The sequence below is a fragment of the Porites lutea genome, chromosome 2 (genome assembly GCF_958299795.1).
Source record: "Porites lutea chromosome 2, jaPorLute2.1, whole genome shotgun sequence".
In the NCBI taxonomy this organism is placed as follows: Eukaryota; Metazoa; Cnidaria; class Anthozoa; order Scleractinia; family Poritidae; genus Porites; species Porites lutea.
Genome location: NC_133202.1, coordinates 21,382,426 through 21,398,667, shown reverse-complemented (window position 1 = coordinate 21,398,667; position 16,242 = coordinate 21,382,426). Strand labels below are relative to the sequence as shown.

Sequence of the window (16,242 nt, the reverse complement as noted above, 5' to 3'; positions counted from 1 at the left end):
ATCCCTGCCATATTTCGATTACTGTTGTCTTCTTAGAAGGAAGTGCTGTGCGGTGTTGAATTTCAACTAAAATAAGAGCGATAGAAACTCCAAAATCGAGCAGCCTCTAATTTTATTTTTACTTGTAGTCCTTTTATAGTTAGGCATTTTAACCCCGAGCACATTTGCGTTGTTACAACCGAGCTAATAAAATTTTCCTGCTGTTCTTGTTTTAAATTTAACAGAGCGTGATCGCTAAACAAATGACCTACGAGGTTTATATGTCAGGCACGGTCAATGGACACTGTACTTTGAGGTTAAAGCCGATGGAAAAGGAAAGCCTTACGAGTAAGTTTCTGTTTAATAGATGTTATATATTTTTCATACTTGTTCAATGTACGTTGGTTTCCGTTCAATGCATGAAGCGTTTTCGCAGCTTACCCTTGATTACTTTTAAAATTCCATGACACTTTGGACGATGTTTTTGGAAAGGGATTGGGGAGACGAGGCAGAATTACGATAGAACAAGTGCGGCAAAACGTTACCAGCGTTATCTTTCATGGACATTTTTAAAATTTAATTTTTTATATGTGAACCAAACTGATAGCCTGCGAACCGCAGACGTATTTCCTACCAAACTGAACGCTACCATGCAAAGTTAACCTCTACGTTAGTGCAATAAAATAGATAACCGTCAACTGGTATCACATCCACAAAGTTGACAAAGTGGTTTCTTGTCTACCATCCCCGATGGAATTGATATTTGAAAATGTCAGGGGCACCCAACGACAATTTTCGGAAAATATCTGTTCGGAAGGCGATTTGAGATCTAGAATTTTCGGAACATTTTTTGTCGAATTTCTTGCTTGCCTGCCTCTCCTAGGGTTTGCGAACATCTAAAAAATAGTATAATTGCCCATTTGTAACGGATTTTTACCGTAGAAAGGTCACCTAGAATTTGCGGGAGCCTTTTTTCTGGTTGAAATTTTCGAAAAGGTAGGTTTTGATCCCTATAATTTTCGGATGACTAGACTTTCAGCTAGGAAATCCGAACAGATGAAAACTTTTTAGGGGATAAAAATATGCCTATATCTACCGTGTAAATACTAAAATACGTTTAACAATGCTATTTTAAAGTGGTTTTGAACTATATTCTCGTTAGGTGCCCCTGAAATGTGTCTTTTTGAGAAAAGGGGGAAACAAACCGGAGAAGTAAGAGAAAATCCTGTGAGAGTAAGAATTATACACCTTTTAACAAGACCCATCGAGCATTGCTTAACCTTTTCTAATCAACAACAACAACAATAACAATTTATTAAGGTATTTCCATATCTATACATGGCATTACCTATCTAATACTTATGAATAAAGTACAAATATATCATTTATAAATATATGGCAAAATAAAAAGATTATATTCTTTTCTGAAATAACATATCATGTCTGTAACTCATACATTCAAAAACAAAAGCAGCAATTGATCTACAAACAGAGGGATCTATACTATTAAAGAGAAATAAAAGTTTTGAAGTCACATCTAAGTCCTTGAAAAGTGTATATCTATCAGATATTTCACTGAAGAATTTTAAACGTAAATTGTCATAAAGTTTGCAGAAGAATAGAAAATGAAGTTCATTTTCAACTTCATTCGTCTGACATAGATAACATATTCTTAAATTTTCGGGAGTTTTAGGTACTGTGTGTCTGCCTGTTTCAATATGTAATCGATGATTTCCTAGTCGAAATTTATTGAGTGAGGTTTTGTGAAGTGGATTTTTAATCATATTTAAGAATTCTGCTTTTTTATTATCGTTCTTAAAGGTAGTATAAAAATTCAATTTTCTATTTGTTTTAAGGAGGGTAAGTTGATGCTCAGTTAGAGCATTATTGATGTTTTGCTTGATGTAAGAGGTGAAGACTTTTTCGTTGTTTTCATTCAATGTTATGGCGGTTGCGTTGTACTTGCTACATATAGTTTTTATTTTCTGCATCAAACCTGGCTGGTTGTTATCGGCCATTTCCTGGGAGAGTTGTAGACATTGTTTTGCTATGTTTTTATCTGGCATATTTTGTAAATGAATCCAAAATTTAATAATTGAGGTATCTATAGTTAATTTCAGCGGTAATCTACCTAGTTCATTTCTAGCAGCGACGTTTGGACATTGTTTATTTACGCCTAAGGACTGTTTGCAAAAATATATATGCGTTTTTTCAATTATGTCTTTTTCCCAGGCGTTAAAATCATCTTTAGTATATATGCCCCAGATTTCAGATCCATATAAAAGAATGGGGAGGAAAAGCGAATTGATGAGTTTATTGGTTATGTCAATTGGTAGTTTCAAGAAATCAAGGTAGCGTCGTATCGCAAAAAACGATCGTCGTGTTTTTTCTTTTAAGTTTATTTTACACACATTGAAGTTCCCATTTGTAGCTAAATTGATACCGAGGTATGTATAATTGTTAACAATTTCTATTTTGTCATTGTTTATCTTAAAACAATATTTGTTAAGGACTGATTTTCTACATTTCTTTTGAAAAATCAGAACTTTAGTTTTCTTTGAATTAACAGATAGCAACCATTTGTTACAATATTCAGCGAGCACAGAAAGCGCTTTTTGAAGTCCTTCGGCTGAATGGGAAATTAGAACAAGATCATCTGCATAAAATAAACAGTTCAGATGAGTTCCATTTGGTAAAATAATAGGGTCTGTGTCTTGTCGGTCAAGTAAAAAAGGGATTTCATTTAGATATAGGTTGAAAAGCATAGGAGAAAGGATACAACCTTGTCTAACCCCTTTGCAATAGTTAAAGAATTCCGTTCGTTGACAATCGGAAAACTTTATGGAGCATTTAGTTTTTGAATAAAGGTGCTTTATTAAATCATAAAATTTTCCCCCAATGTTGTACCGAAGGAGTTTATAGAATAAGCCATCATGCCAAACCGAATCAAAAGCCTTTTTGAAGTCAATAAAGCAGGTATATAATTTTCCTTTTGTAGTTTGATTGACGTATTTATCGATTAGTGTTCTTAAGGTAAATATGTGATCAGTTGTACGATGATTCGGTAAAAAACCTATTTGAGCTTCATGCAATATGTCTTGATCGATTACAAAATTTTTCAGTCTGGTATTAAGTACTGAGGTGAAAAGCTTTCCGAGACAACTATTTATACATATACCTCTATAATTTCCCGGGTCTTGCTTGTTTCCAGATTTATAAATAGGGGTTATTATTCCTTCGCACCAAGAGCTAGGGTAAAAACCACTTTGGAGTATAAGGTTAAATAATTTTTGGAGTGCGGTTTTCAAGAATTGTACGCTGGCTTTCAACATTTCATTACGAATTTTGTCAGGTCCCGGAGCTTTCCTTGACTTAAGTGATTTGACCGTAGTTTCTATTTCATTAATTGAAATAGGGCTATCTAAGTAGTTGTGAATGTTTTTCGTTTCTTCTAAACTGGAAATGTCTTCCTTTAAGGAAACAGGATCTGTATAAAAAGAAGGGGGGTCTGAAACCGAATGTAAGCGTTTAAAATGGCTAAATAGACTGTCAGCTGGAATATCGTTTTTGTTAGAGGGGGAGCGTTGTTTTTCTTTTAAAGATTTGAGGTAAGTCCAGAATTTCTGACTGTCTTTGTTTTGTATGAGGTCCTCAACTTGAGAATCTAGTAATTTTGCTTTTTTGTGTTTAACCAATTTCTTAAAGTTTTTACGCATGCTGTGATAGTCGTGTCTGAGACTTTCATCATAAGGTTTTTTATGTTTCTTGTTAGATAGTCCCCTTAAATTTTTCCTTAAAAGGGCACAGTCCTTATCAAACCATAATTTATGCTTTTTTGGTTTCTTTTGTGTACAAGCTAATCTGAGAGAACAGGCGCATATATCATTTAAAATGTTTGTAAAATGTTCCGTAGCAGAATCAATGCCTTCACTGTCCATGGCAAAATTAGTATTTTCAAATAGATTTAATCGTGAGAGGAATTTATCTTGTTTTAAGATATTAAGAAAGTGTTCTCTTGAAGTTTCATTCCAGATGAATTGTTTAGGAAGATCAAATGCTTTTGCTTGCGGAGGAGTATTTGTTTGAGGGGAAATTGATGGGGAAATATTCAGCCAACAGATAAGTTGAGAGTGATCCGAGAAAATTGTTGGTTCTTTAACAATAAAATTTTCCGTCAAGCTTAATATTTCATGACTAACAACGAAGTAGTCTACGGCGCTGATTCCTTTTGGAGAATGATAAGTAATGTTACCAAAGGAGTCTCCTGTCGTCCTCCCATTTACGATTCGTAAGTCACATGACTTGCAAATGTCTAGTAGTGATTTACCGTGTTCATTTATATGGGTGTCGTAATTTCTCCTTTTTCTTAGGTTGCGCTTAGGAAAGAGGTTATCGCCGGGTATATGATTATTTTGATCAATGTCAACGAAATCTAGAGCAGAGCCTGTTCTAGCATTGAAATCACCTGTCAACATAATAAAGCCTTCTGCACTATAATAAGCAATGTGGTTTTCGAGATCATCAAAAATGTCAGGGTTAAAATAGGGCGAGTCCCGAGGGGGCACGTAAATGGCACATAAAAATATATCCTGATCTATAGCAAAATAGTTTTTATCAATTTTGCACCACAAAAAATTAGTATGATATGAGATTAATTGGATGCCTTTCTTGAAGGTAGTTCTAAAACCAAGAGCAATTCCACCTGAAGATCTGCCATTTTTCTTTCGATGATGTTTTTTACTGGGGTTTGTGAAAAATTCATAACCCGGCAAAGAAATTTCATCTGACCTCCAAGTTTCAGTCAATACAATTATAACAATCAATAAGGCACCATAATATAAAATGTGCGTAATTTGCAGTGCCAACTCTTCTCTTTTTAAGGGGCGAATAGACTCTAAAGCTCACTGTCACCAAGGGCGGACCTCTGCCGTTTGCATGGTATATTTATCACCACAGAGTCAGTATGGAAGCATACCATTCACCAAGTACCCTGAAGACATCCCGGATTATGTATAGCAGTCATTGCCTGAGGGATCACATGGGAGAGGATCATGAACCAGGGGCACCCAACGAGAATATAGTTCAAAACCAGTTAAACAAAGCATATTGTTGTTGGTATTTTAGTATATTTAAACGGTAGATATAGGCATATTTTTATCCCCTAAAAATTTTTCTTCTGTTCAGATTTCCTAGCTGAAAGTCTAGTGATCCGAAAATTATAGGGTTCAAAACTTACCTTCTCTCGAAAATTTCAGCCAGAAAAAAGGCTCCCGAAAATAGGTGACCTTTATAGGATAAAAATCCGTTTAAAATGGGCAATTATATCATTTTTTAGATGTTCGAAAATCCTAGGAGAGGCAGGTAAGGAAGAAATTTTGCAACAATTGTTCTGAAAATTCTAGATCTCAAATCGTCTTACGAAAAGATATTTTCCGAAAATCGGACGTTGGGTGCCCCTGATGAACTTTGAAGACGGTGCAGAATGTATTGTCAGCAAGGATTTCAGGTACATTGAAAACATAGTTAATTGAATTTAGTAACCAATCGATTTTTCGCTAAACGCAGAATGTCAGTACAGGAGAATGTTTTCCTCCCCTTAGAATAAACTAACATTTTCGCTGATAAATGTCAGTAGCTCAGTCCCCGTTTGTCTTCGTTAGAAATGGCAAATGGCACACCAGGCGGTGGCGATTTGCTCACGCGCTGTAGAGTATCATGATGAAAAATATCGACAATCATTCCATAGCACTTTGTTATTTTTTTTCACCTCTTCTTTAAAAGCATCAAAGGCAACTGTTTCATCTACAATGTCAAGTTCACTGGTTTGAACTTTCCTGCCAATGGACCCGTTTTGCAGAAGAAGAGGAAACAACTTTATGGCTCTGAAGTTGGAAGGAGGTGGTCATTATGCCTGTGAATTCATATCTTTCTACAAGTACGTTATCCCAATTGCCATTTAACCCGTTAAGGAAGAACCGCAGATCGCAAATGGAGGTCAGTTTTCGTGATCTACCTTATGTGAAAGCCACGATTCGGGATTTTATAACCAAAAAGAGCCTCGATTTAGTTTTAATGATTATAAACGGGATACGGGTTTGAGGGAGTTTACATTGCGAGATTGAAAGAAAACTATATATTGTTGAAAAGAATTGGTATTCGGTAGAAAGTACTGAAAAGTTTTTTAAATTTTAGCTTCAGACACAAGTTGGCCACAATTTGTCGACGCTGTCATGATCATGATTCAGGTCATTCGCGCAATGCCACTCACTCCCTTTCCCGTCTAATGGACTTGCTCGAGGTCATGTTCCGGACATCGTCAAACCGTTGTTATTCTTACGAAATATTACATATTTGTTTGTAAGAAAAAAAAAAAAAAAGAATAAATCTGTGCACACAAAAAGGAAAAAAATCGCTCGTTAGAAATTGACAATGAAGAACTCCATAAAAACATTTGATGGTGGTGATTTGGGGTGATTTTTTTTCGCTTTTATAAATTAACGTATACGGCGAAGAGGGGAGGGGTGAGTAAGCAAGCAAGTAAGGATCTTTGTTAAAAAAGGAGAACGTGGGGAACGCTTGCCTTGTCTCCCGAAAACGATCGAACGATAAAATTAAAGAAGAGTATATTTTGGTCAAAGCTGATGGTTGTCGTCAAAGATAGTTTGGGTTATTTTCGATCTTACGGACGTTAAGAGTTTTTGTTTTTTTTCTTTTGTTAGGGCAAAGAAGCCTGTGAAGATGCCAGGGTATCACTATGTTGACCGCAAACTGGATGTAACCAGTCACAACAAGGATTACACTTCCGTTGAGCAGTGTGAAATTTCCATTGCACGCAAACCGGCCTGTGGTCGCCTGACTGTTTTTCAGAGTCAAATTAAGGCAGAAATACGCAGTGGCGTAATTCGATTCAATTTTCAATTGAATTCAATTTTATTCACCCTTTTATAAAGTACTTACATTATACATAGTAAGTTAGGAATATACCAATAAAGAAGAAGAAGAAGGAAAAAAGAAAATTAATGGCTTGGATAGAAGTGTACGGTGGTAGAGGAGCTTAGCTTTCGAGCAAACCACCGCTATATTACGATTGGAAATACATAATAAGTGTGTGCTCGGTGCCTTGGCAACTATGGACGATTATGTCAGTAGTCATTTTATGTGAAACAGTCATATTACATTGTTACCTTTGAGAGTTAACTAGAATTCGCTTGTATTCTTTTTTGAACTGATGGTAGCTAAGCGTTTTTATCTTAGTAGGAATCACTTCCCAAGTTTTGGTTATGGCAAACTTAAATGTGTGTTTGCCGTAATTTGACCTTACACGTGGTACACGAAAGTTAAGATTTGAGGCATATCTGGCATTATGTGCGTGAATATCAGACACCTTCACGAGGTAGTTTTGAAACACTTCAGGAATATTGGCTTCATTTTGTGAGCTAGCAGGGAGATTTTGAGTTTAAAAAGCGTAGATTTTGATTTTAGCTAAAAATACGTATGACGGAAGAATTGTAAACAACATTTGATGATTAAACTTTGGATCCGCTTGGGCAGCTGAGTAGATTTTGGTTGTTATGAATGTTGATAGTGGGTAATAATAGCTCTTTTAGCCCTAGTTAAATACAGCCATCCATTTTTATCAGTACGAGGACGTCTTAACTGATAACCTTGGATGCGCCTGTGGCAATCCCATGAAAGCGGGGATGTCCTGCGAACCGAGATTGTGATTTGAGGAGTCATGATTTACATAAAAACGAGTTGTTCATGTAGGAGATGCTGAGGAAATATAATACGTTCCATATTTGAGCTTTTTTAAGGTGGCTTGTCCTCGTATTTCGGAAAACACACCTTCTGTCGTCTAATCACAAATGGTAAGCTAATAGTTCTAAACATGACTATATTTTGGAAGATTCCAAAGGACATCCAAAAGGGGTAAAATCACGGGTGGTGCTTTGGAATTTGATGTTGTGCTAAGCTCGAAACACGCGTGTTATTAAAGAACAGGTGGGTGTTACGGGACACTTTTAGATAATTTGCGTCCCCAGTTGGTCCCCACTTTGACATTTGACGGTTCTTATCTTAGGTTACTCATTTTTTTTTAGACGAAGAGTGAAATTTAAAACGGAACGTTCGATTCTTACGTAAGAAATGTATTATGTAAGACACCTATTTACTTTTCCTCATGAGAATGGCCTTATTGACTCCATTAATTTGGTCTGCTGAGACGGTGGATGTCTTTTTGACGACAATTTCCTTCTACATGCATCGAAACACTTTTTAGGCTATCCAGAGTACTTTTAGATCTCTAGAAATGCATTCAAAGAGGCGCTATTAAATTTGTATCTGTTCAGTCATTTAGGGGAACTTGACTGTTATCGAAATTACCAGGGCTTTAGTAATATTTTTCCAAAAATTTTAGATGCATATTGAAGTTTAACGAAAGTAAGAATTTTTCTGATTTCTCTCTTTATCGCATTTTCGAATCCGAAAATTTTAAGGGTTCCTTTCTATACGAGAAATTGCCTAAAGTGGGAAGTGAAAAGCGAAAAATTATTCTTTAGAAAATCGTAGGGAATTTATTAGATAAACTTCGAAAATTCTTCGTCCGTGGAACGGTCGTCTAGAAATTTTTAGCCTTCCCTGAGATAGAGAAAATTCTAGCCAATTTTTGCGTCTCCGAAAAGATATTTTTACAGAAAACAGTCGTTGGGTGCCCCTCTCTTTTCAAACACTGGCCCAGGAAACATACGAGACGTTGAAGAAAAATTTTCTTACATACATTAGTGTTTAATCGCAGCCTCTTATGGATAGATGAATATGTCGTGGTAGATATTAATCTTTCTTGGTATTTTATTTTTTTATTGCCTTATTTTTAGCTGATGTTCGTATTAAGCCTGTAACATTAGATACGTTTTTTTAGTGTATTTCTAGAGATAAAGTCTTTGTTAATGCTTGTTTGTTTTCATTAGGTACACCATATTAGTTTCCAACCTGAACTGAGTATGCCGATAATTAAAAAGAAATGACAGACAAAATTTGTAAAGGGAGATTTGGCAGGTAACTTTGATTGATTGGTTAAAACCAATTCTAATAGAAACATTGTCAGGTATAAGGAGGTGTACAGGGTGAAGCGTGCACTCGCAAAAACGAGCGTTATAGCCAGACAGATATATGATTACATTTACTATAATACTATCCCGCTCTCTAACATAAGTTATGGGTTAACTGTGTTTGTGGTGCCTCCGACACGCAACTTATAGCCCCCCGACAAGGTTACGATCTGTCTCGTTTAAGGCTACATGTTCACTAGACAAAAAAGGAAAAAAAAACATGAAGCGATTAAAGAAAGCGATACATCTATCGGAGGTCAGCTTTGCGCATTCTTTCCACAATAGAACAAAGATATCTACTTCGACCTAACAGGCAAAGGTTGCCACTGGTTCAGGAAACATACGGAACGTTGAAAGAACAATTTTCCTACATATATAAGTATTTAAATAAAACCTTTCATGAATAGATGAATATGTCATGATACTAATCTTTCTGTGTATCTTATTTTTTTATTGCCTTATATTCAGCTCGTCTTTATATTAAGCCTGTAACATAAGACACGTTTTTTTATCGAGTATTCTAGAAATATGTCTTTATCAGTGCTTCAATGTGTTCATTAAGGTACACCATATTAGGTTCCAAACTGAAAGTATGCCAATAATTAAAAAGAAATGACAAACAAAATTTCTAACTGAAGATTTCGCAGGTAGCTTTGATTGATTGGTTAAAACCAATTCTAATAGAAACATTGTCGGGTATAAGGAGGTGTACAGGGTGAAGCGTGCACTCGTAAAAACGAGCGTTATAGCCAGACAGAAATATGATTACATTTACTATAATAGTATCCCACTCTCTAACATAAGTTATGGGTTAATATGTGTTTGGAGTGCCTCCGACACGCAACTTATTGCCCTCCGACAAGGTTACGATCTGTCTCATTTAAGGTTACATGCTAGACAAAAAAGAAAAAAAATATATGAAGCGATTAAAAAAGCGATACACCTATCGGAGGTCAGCTTTGCGCATGCTTTCCACAATAGAACAAAGATATCTACTTCGACCTAACAGGCAAAGGTTGCCACTGGTTCAGAAAACATACGGAACGTTGAAAGAACAATTTTCCGACATAGATTAGTTTTTTAAATAAAACCTTCCTTGAATACATGAATATGTCATGATAGATATTAATCTTTCTGTGTATTTTATTTTTTTATTGCCTTATAATCAGCTCATCTTTATATTAAGCCTGTAACATAAGACACGTTTTTTTGTCGAGTATTCTAGAAATATACCTTTATCAGTGCTTTAATGTTTTCATTAAGGTACACAATGTTAGGTTCCAAACTGAAAGTATGGAAATAATTAAAAAGAAATGACAGACAAAATTTGTAACTGGAGATTTCGCAGGTAGCTTTGATTGATTGGTTAAAAGCAATTCGAATAGAAACATTGTCAGGTATAAGAAGGTGTGTGCAGGGTGTAGAGTGCATTCACATCAGCGTCTCTTTCGAAGACGGAGCTACTTAAAAAGAGTTTGCCAATCGTTGATATTGTAAGTTGTTCTCCAATATGGTAAGTTTTCTTTCAATTTAGAATTTACAGACAGAGAAACGTCTACTTACAGTCACCTCCTCAGAGGCTCAGTCCTTTTCTACAACGGCCACTCCTTTTTGACCCGGCTGACAGTCCTTAAATTCCCTTTTCTGCTTTCTTCTCTTCAACACGGCCACCTCCCTGCTATTAAGTAATCCCAATTCTAGTGCCTCCCTGAGTCAAGGAAACCCTTTCACAATGGTTACTTGAAATACAAATTGACGTAATTATTTCACCTTAGTCTCTTAATGCTTTGTTAACGTTTTTTTTCCTGACCACTTGGGTTTGATTGTGTTATTTAATGTTATGCAAAAATAAACACTTTTGAAACTATAAAAGTTCTATCCAAATCACGTCAACTCAGGATTTTCGGACAGTTGGGTTGTTCTACGTGCCTTGGAGAGTTTCTAAACTTCGTACAAAAAACAAGAAAAGATCTTGCATTTCGCTATGTTTTCTTAATATTTTTATCTTGAACATTTTATTGCTGGGCCTGACTGTGTTACGCAATGGTATTTTAAAATAAGTTCTTTTGAAAGTACAAAGGTTCAACCCTATTAAGTTCACATTTCTTGTATCAAGCGGTTTTCGCTTGTTTTGCGTGCCCTAGAGAGTTTCTCTTAATGTCTCTCTTAACTTTTAAGCTCGTACAAGAAATGTCAGAGAAAAACCTGTCCAGGAGAAAAACATGCCTTCTGCTTGATGGATGACAAATATTTATTAACCTCTACTTTGCTAGTTTGCTGTATAAAGAAAAAAAAAACAGGAGTAAATTTCAACTAATCACAACTGCGTACGAAAGTAAAACTGATGATCATCGCGTCCAGGGAGTGGTGACCTCTTGCTACTTCCACACACAGCACTTAGAGATTAGTATAAATATCAGAATAATTGAGTGTGCTAGAGGTTAGAGTTTCTTTTTGACTGTTGTATATGTTCCTGAATCCATCTTGTGTCTGTTCCTAAATATGCTTCGATAACCTGTATGTACGTTCCGTACTAGAAAAAAATACAGACCGGGCTGAATCGGCAACATTCAACAAATGAATGTTTTATGACTAAAGAGATTGTAAATGATTAGGTATTTATCTTCTTTAGGAATATGCCTCATAGTATTGCAGTAAACTTACTTTAAAAGGGACAGATTTTACGAATCCCATACAAGCGAGTGAAGATGGGCGAACGCGCGCGTTGCCTCGTGATTTACATAACCACCGCACCCAATCAGCTAATCAGATGATTGACAAAACACGAAGAACCCAAAAATTGCAAAACGTGAGGAGGTGCGATACACCATTTGAAACTAATTTGGGTTTAATTCTTGTCAACATTACCTAATTTAGCTTTGATCTATTCAAGAACGCACTAAGCAAATCATGTTTTACGAACAAGACCATTTTTGTAAGAGAAACAAAAAACCATTGTATTCGAATTCAATTCCATATGTGCTTGGCTGGTTAACGTTTCTCACGCAGAAAAACGCAAACTATATAATAAACATTCGATCACCTTAAATATTAGATAATAGATAATAAATATTAGATATTAATAATATAATATCGGTCATCCTCTTCACTGACCACCTAAACAAAATGAAGTCACTTAACTGATGCGCATGCAGTCGAGCAAGCATAGATGGCGCCCGCACCTATGCTTTTCTGGGAAAAGATTACTTCTGCTTGAGGTGCAATTAAAAGAATACGATTTCATCTTCCTTTATATAATGTATTGAGGAATGTTTACAAGAGTTTAGTTTCAACATGTTTTGAATACTGTTATGTTCTTGGAAGCAATTGCGGCATTGACTTTCAACTACAAAGCGACATGAAAACTCCAAAATCGCCCAGCCTGTCTGTAAGTTTATTTTTATTTTCACTTGTAGTCCTTACATCGCTAGGCATTTTAACCCCGAGCAAATTTGCGTTGGTACAACCGAGCTAACAAAATTTTCCTGCTGTTCTTGTTTTAAATTTAACAGAGTGTGATCGCTAAACAAATGACCTACAAGGTTTATATGTCAGGCACGGTCAATGGACACTACTTTGAGGTTCAAGGCGATGGAAAAGGAAAGCCTTACGAGTAATTTTCTGTTTGATAGATGTTAATTAATTGTCATACTTGTTCAATAAATGTTGGTTTTCGTTCAATTCATGAAGCGTTTTCGCAGCTTACCCTTGATTACTTGACACTTTCGAGGATGTTTTTGGGAAGGGATGGGGAATACGAGGCAGAATTACGATAGAACAAGTGAGCAGCAAAGTGATTGCCAGCCTTATCTTTAATGGAAACTGGTTTAAATTTTTAATATGTGAATCAAATTGAACGCTACCGTGCAAATTTAACCTTCCCATTAACGCAATAAAATAAATAACGATCAATTGGTATCACATCCACAGAGTGGATAGAATTGATACTTGACAATGTTTTTTTTTTGAAAAAGAAAAGGAAACAAAACCAGAGAACTAAGAGAAAATCCTGTCCGAGTGAGAATTATACACCTTTTAACAAGACCCATCGAGCAATGTTTAACCCTTTTTTTAAATAAATAAGGCACCATAATATAAAAATGTGCCTAATTTGAATGCCATCTCTTCTCTTTAAGGGGCGAGCAGACCGTAAAGCTCACTGTCACCAAGGACGGACCTCTGCCGTTTGCTTGGGATATTTTATCACCACAGAGTCAGTACGGAAGCATACCATTCACCAAGTACCCTGAAGACATCCCTGACTATGTAAAGCAGTCATTCCCTGAGGGATATACATGGGAGAGGATCATGAAGTTTGAAGACGGTGCACTGTGTACTGTCAGCAATGATTCCAGGTAAATCAAAAACTAAGTTAATTAAATTTTAGTTTCGCTAAAGCAAAACGTCAGAACAGATAAGGTTTTCCTCCCTTTAGAAGAGGCTGCAATTTAACCTAATGAATGTCAGCAGATCAGTCTCACTTTCACTTCGTTAGAAATGGCGAAACAGCCGATATTGCATACGAACCCGCTGTAGAGTATCATTATGAAAAATATCCACAACCATTCCATTGCGCTTTGTTAAACCATTTTTTCATCTCTTTTCCAAAAGCATCCAAGGCAACTGTTTCATCTACAATGTCAAGTTCTCTGGTTTGAACTTTCCTCCCAATGGACCTGTTATGCAGAAGAAGACACAGGGCTGGGAACCCAACACTGAGCGTCTTTATGCACGAGATGGAATGCTGATAGGAAACAACTTTATGGCTCTGAAGTTGGAAGGAGGTGGTCATTATACCTGTGAATTTAAATCTACTTACAAGTAAGATGTCACAATTGCCATTTAACCCATTAAGGAACTCGAAATGTAGGATCTAGCTTTTGTGAAAGCCACGATTCGGGTTTTTATAAGCAAAAAGGGAAACGATTTAGTTTAATGATTATAAACGGGATCTGGTTTTGAGGGATTTTAGAAATGTATAAAATATATTGTTGAAAAGAATTGGTATTAGATAGGAAATAGTGAAAAAAATTTAAAGTTTGGCTTCAGACACACGTTGGCCAAAATTTGTCGACACTGTCATGATCATGATTCAGGTTCACTCGCGCAATGCTATTCACTCCCTTTTCCGTCGAATGGACTTGGTCGAGGTCATGTTCCGGATCGAGGACATTGTCAAACCTTTGTTATTCTTACGAAATATTACATATTTGACCCATATATGTTTGTAAGAAAAAAAAAGAATATAATTGTGCACAAAAAAAAGGAAAAAAATCGCTCGTAAGAAACTGATTTGGAGGTGGTGATTTGCGGTGATAGTTTTCTCGCTGTTACAAATTAACGTATACCGCGAAGAGCGGAGGTGTGAGTGAGAAAGTAAGTATGTTTATTTAAAATAGATAATGTGGAGAATGCTTGCCTTGCCTCCCGAAAACGCTCGACCCAAAAAAGAAACAAGAAGAGGATTTTGATCAAAGCTGATGGTTGTCGTCAAAGATTGTGGTCAAAGCTATTTTTTGGTAAAGAATTAAATTGATAGTTTGGGTCATTTTCGATCTTACCGATTAACGGTTTTTTTGTTCATTTGTAAGGGCAAAGAAGCCTGTGATGATGCCTGGGTATCACTATGTTGACCGCAAATTGGATGTAACCAATCACAACAAGGATTACACTTCCGTTGAGCAGTGTGAAATTTCCATTGCACGCAAACCTGTGGTCGCCTGACGACATGGTTTTTTCAGAGTCAAATTAAGGCAGAAATACGCAGTGGCGTAACACACGTAGATTTTGATTTTAGCTAAAAAACGTAGGACGGAAGAATTGTAAAAAAAATTTGATGATTAAACTTCTGAAATAAACGTTTCTGCGTGACTCCTCAGTATATCACTGGGCAGCTGGGTAGTTTTATATTGATGTGTGCGTTGATAGTTGGCAATAATAGCTCCCCTTGCCCTAGTTACAGTCATCCACTTTTATTAGCGGGACGACGTCTTAACTGATAACCTTGGGTGCGCCCATGAAAGCAGGTATGTCCCGCGAACCGATATGGTGATCTTTAAATCATTAAAATGAGTCATGATTTACATGAAAAGGAGTTGTTCATGTAGGAGACGCGGAGGGAATATAATATGTTCCATATTTGAGCTTTTTTAAGGTGGCTCGACGAAGTATTTTGGAAACACAACTCCTGTCGTCTAATCAAAAATGGTAAGCCAATAGTTCTTAAATATTACTATGTTTCGGAAGATTCCAAACGACATCCAAAAGGGGTAAAATCACGGGTGGTGCATTGGAATTCGATGTAGCCTGCGTAGCAACCGTTTTTCATTCCTTTTCCGTTTTTTGCTCTCGTCCCAACTTTCTCGACGAACTCGCGAGGAAACGCTTGCTACGCAGGCTAAATTCGAGGTTGTGCTAAGTTCGAAACACGCGTGTAATCAATTAGAACAGGAGTTACGGACACTTTTAGGTAATTTGCTTCCCCAACTGGTCCACACTTGGCGGTTCTTATCTTAGCTCACTCGTTTCTTATTTCAAACGAAGAGTGAAATTTAAAACGGAACGTTCGCTTCTTACGTAAGATGTGCATTATTACACTTATTGACTTTTCCTCATGTAAATGGCCCTATTGACTCTATCAATTTGGTCTGTTGAGACGGCGAATGTCTTTTAAAACACGACATCTTTGATAAATACTACAATGGACAAAACCATGTGATGATTCGTTTGTTTCAAAAATTAGTGGTGTTTGCAAACACAAAAAAGCAAAAAGCAAATCAATTGCTTTTCAAAATTCAAGAAGGATTCTTTCCTTTGTCATGTAATCGCCTTTTATAAAGTATATGTCGACACAGTAACAGTTCGGTTTAAACAACGCATAACATTGAACGTACAAAGTGAAATATATATATTGTCTTAAAATTTCCAGCGATTGGCTAGTATTGTCTTGACTTTCGGTCGGTTGCGAGAGCCTAAGGAAGTGTTGTGTTAAGTCATAAAGCTCCAACCGACACAAGAAAGCCATTTTCTAGAGAATAAACACTTTTAAGTTACACTTAACAAAAGGTTATTGACTGGCTGCAATAAAACGTTTTCTAGGCGTATACCTGCGTGCAGAGAAAATGTGTTAGCGCAGTACATGGCAGTACGCTTAGTT

The 16,242-nt window shown here is 36.3% G+C and overlaps 1 protein-coding gene and 1 pseudogene across 1 annotated transcript; both read left to right on the top strand.

The window, feature by feature from the left end:
• Window positions 1–242: 242 nt before the first annotated feature.
• Window positions 243–6,927, top strand: LOC140925804 (GFP-like non-fluorescent chromoprotein; annotated as a pseudogene).
• Window positions 6,928–12,596: 5,669 nt separating this feature from the next.
• LOC140926734 (GFP-like non-fluorescent chromoprotein) lies at window positions 12,597–14,832 on the top strand. Its single transcript, XM_073376433.1, has 4 exons — window positions 12,597–12,699; window positions 13,223–13,441; window positions 13,698–13,907; window positions 14,678–14,832. Exons 1-4 carry the CDS (start codon window positions 12,617–12,619, stop codon window positions 14,808–14,810), a joined length of 645 nt encoding a protein of 214 aa, XP_073232534.1. The 5' UTR covers window positions 12,597–12,616; the 3' UTR covers window positions 14,811–14,832.
• Window positions 14,833–16,242: the final 1,410 nt, after the last annotated feature.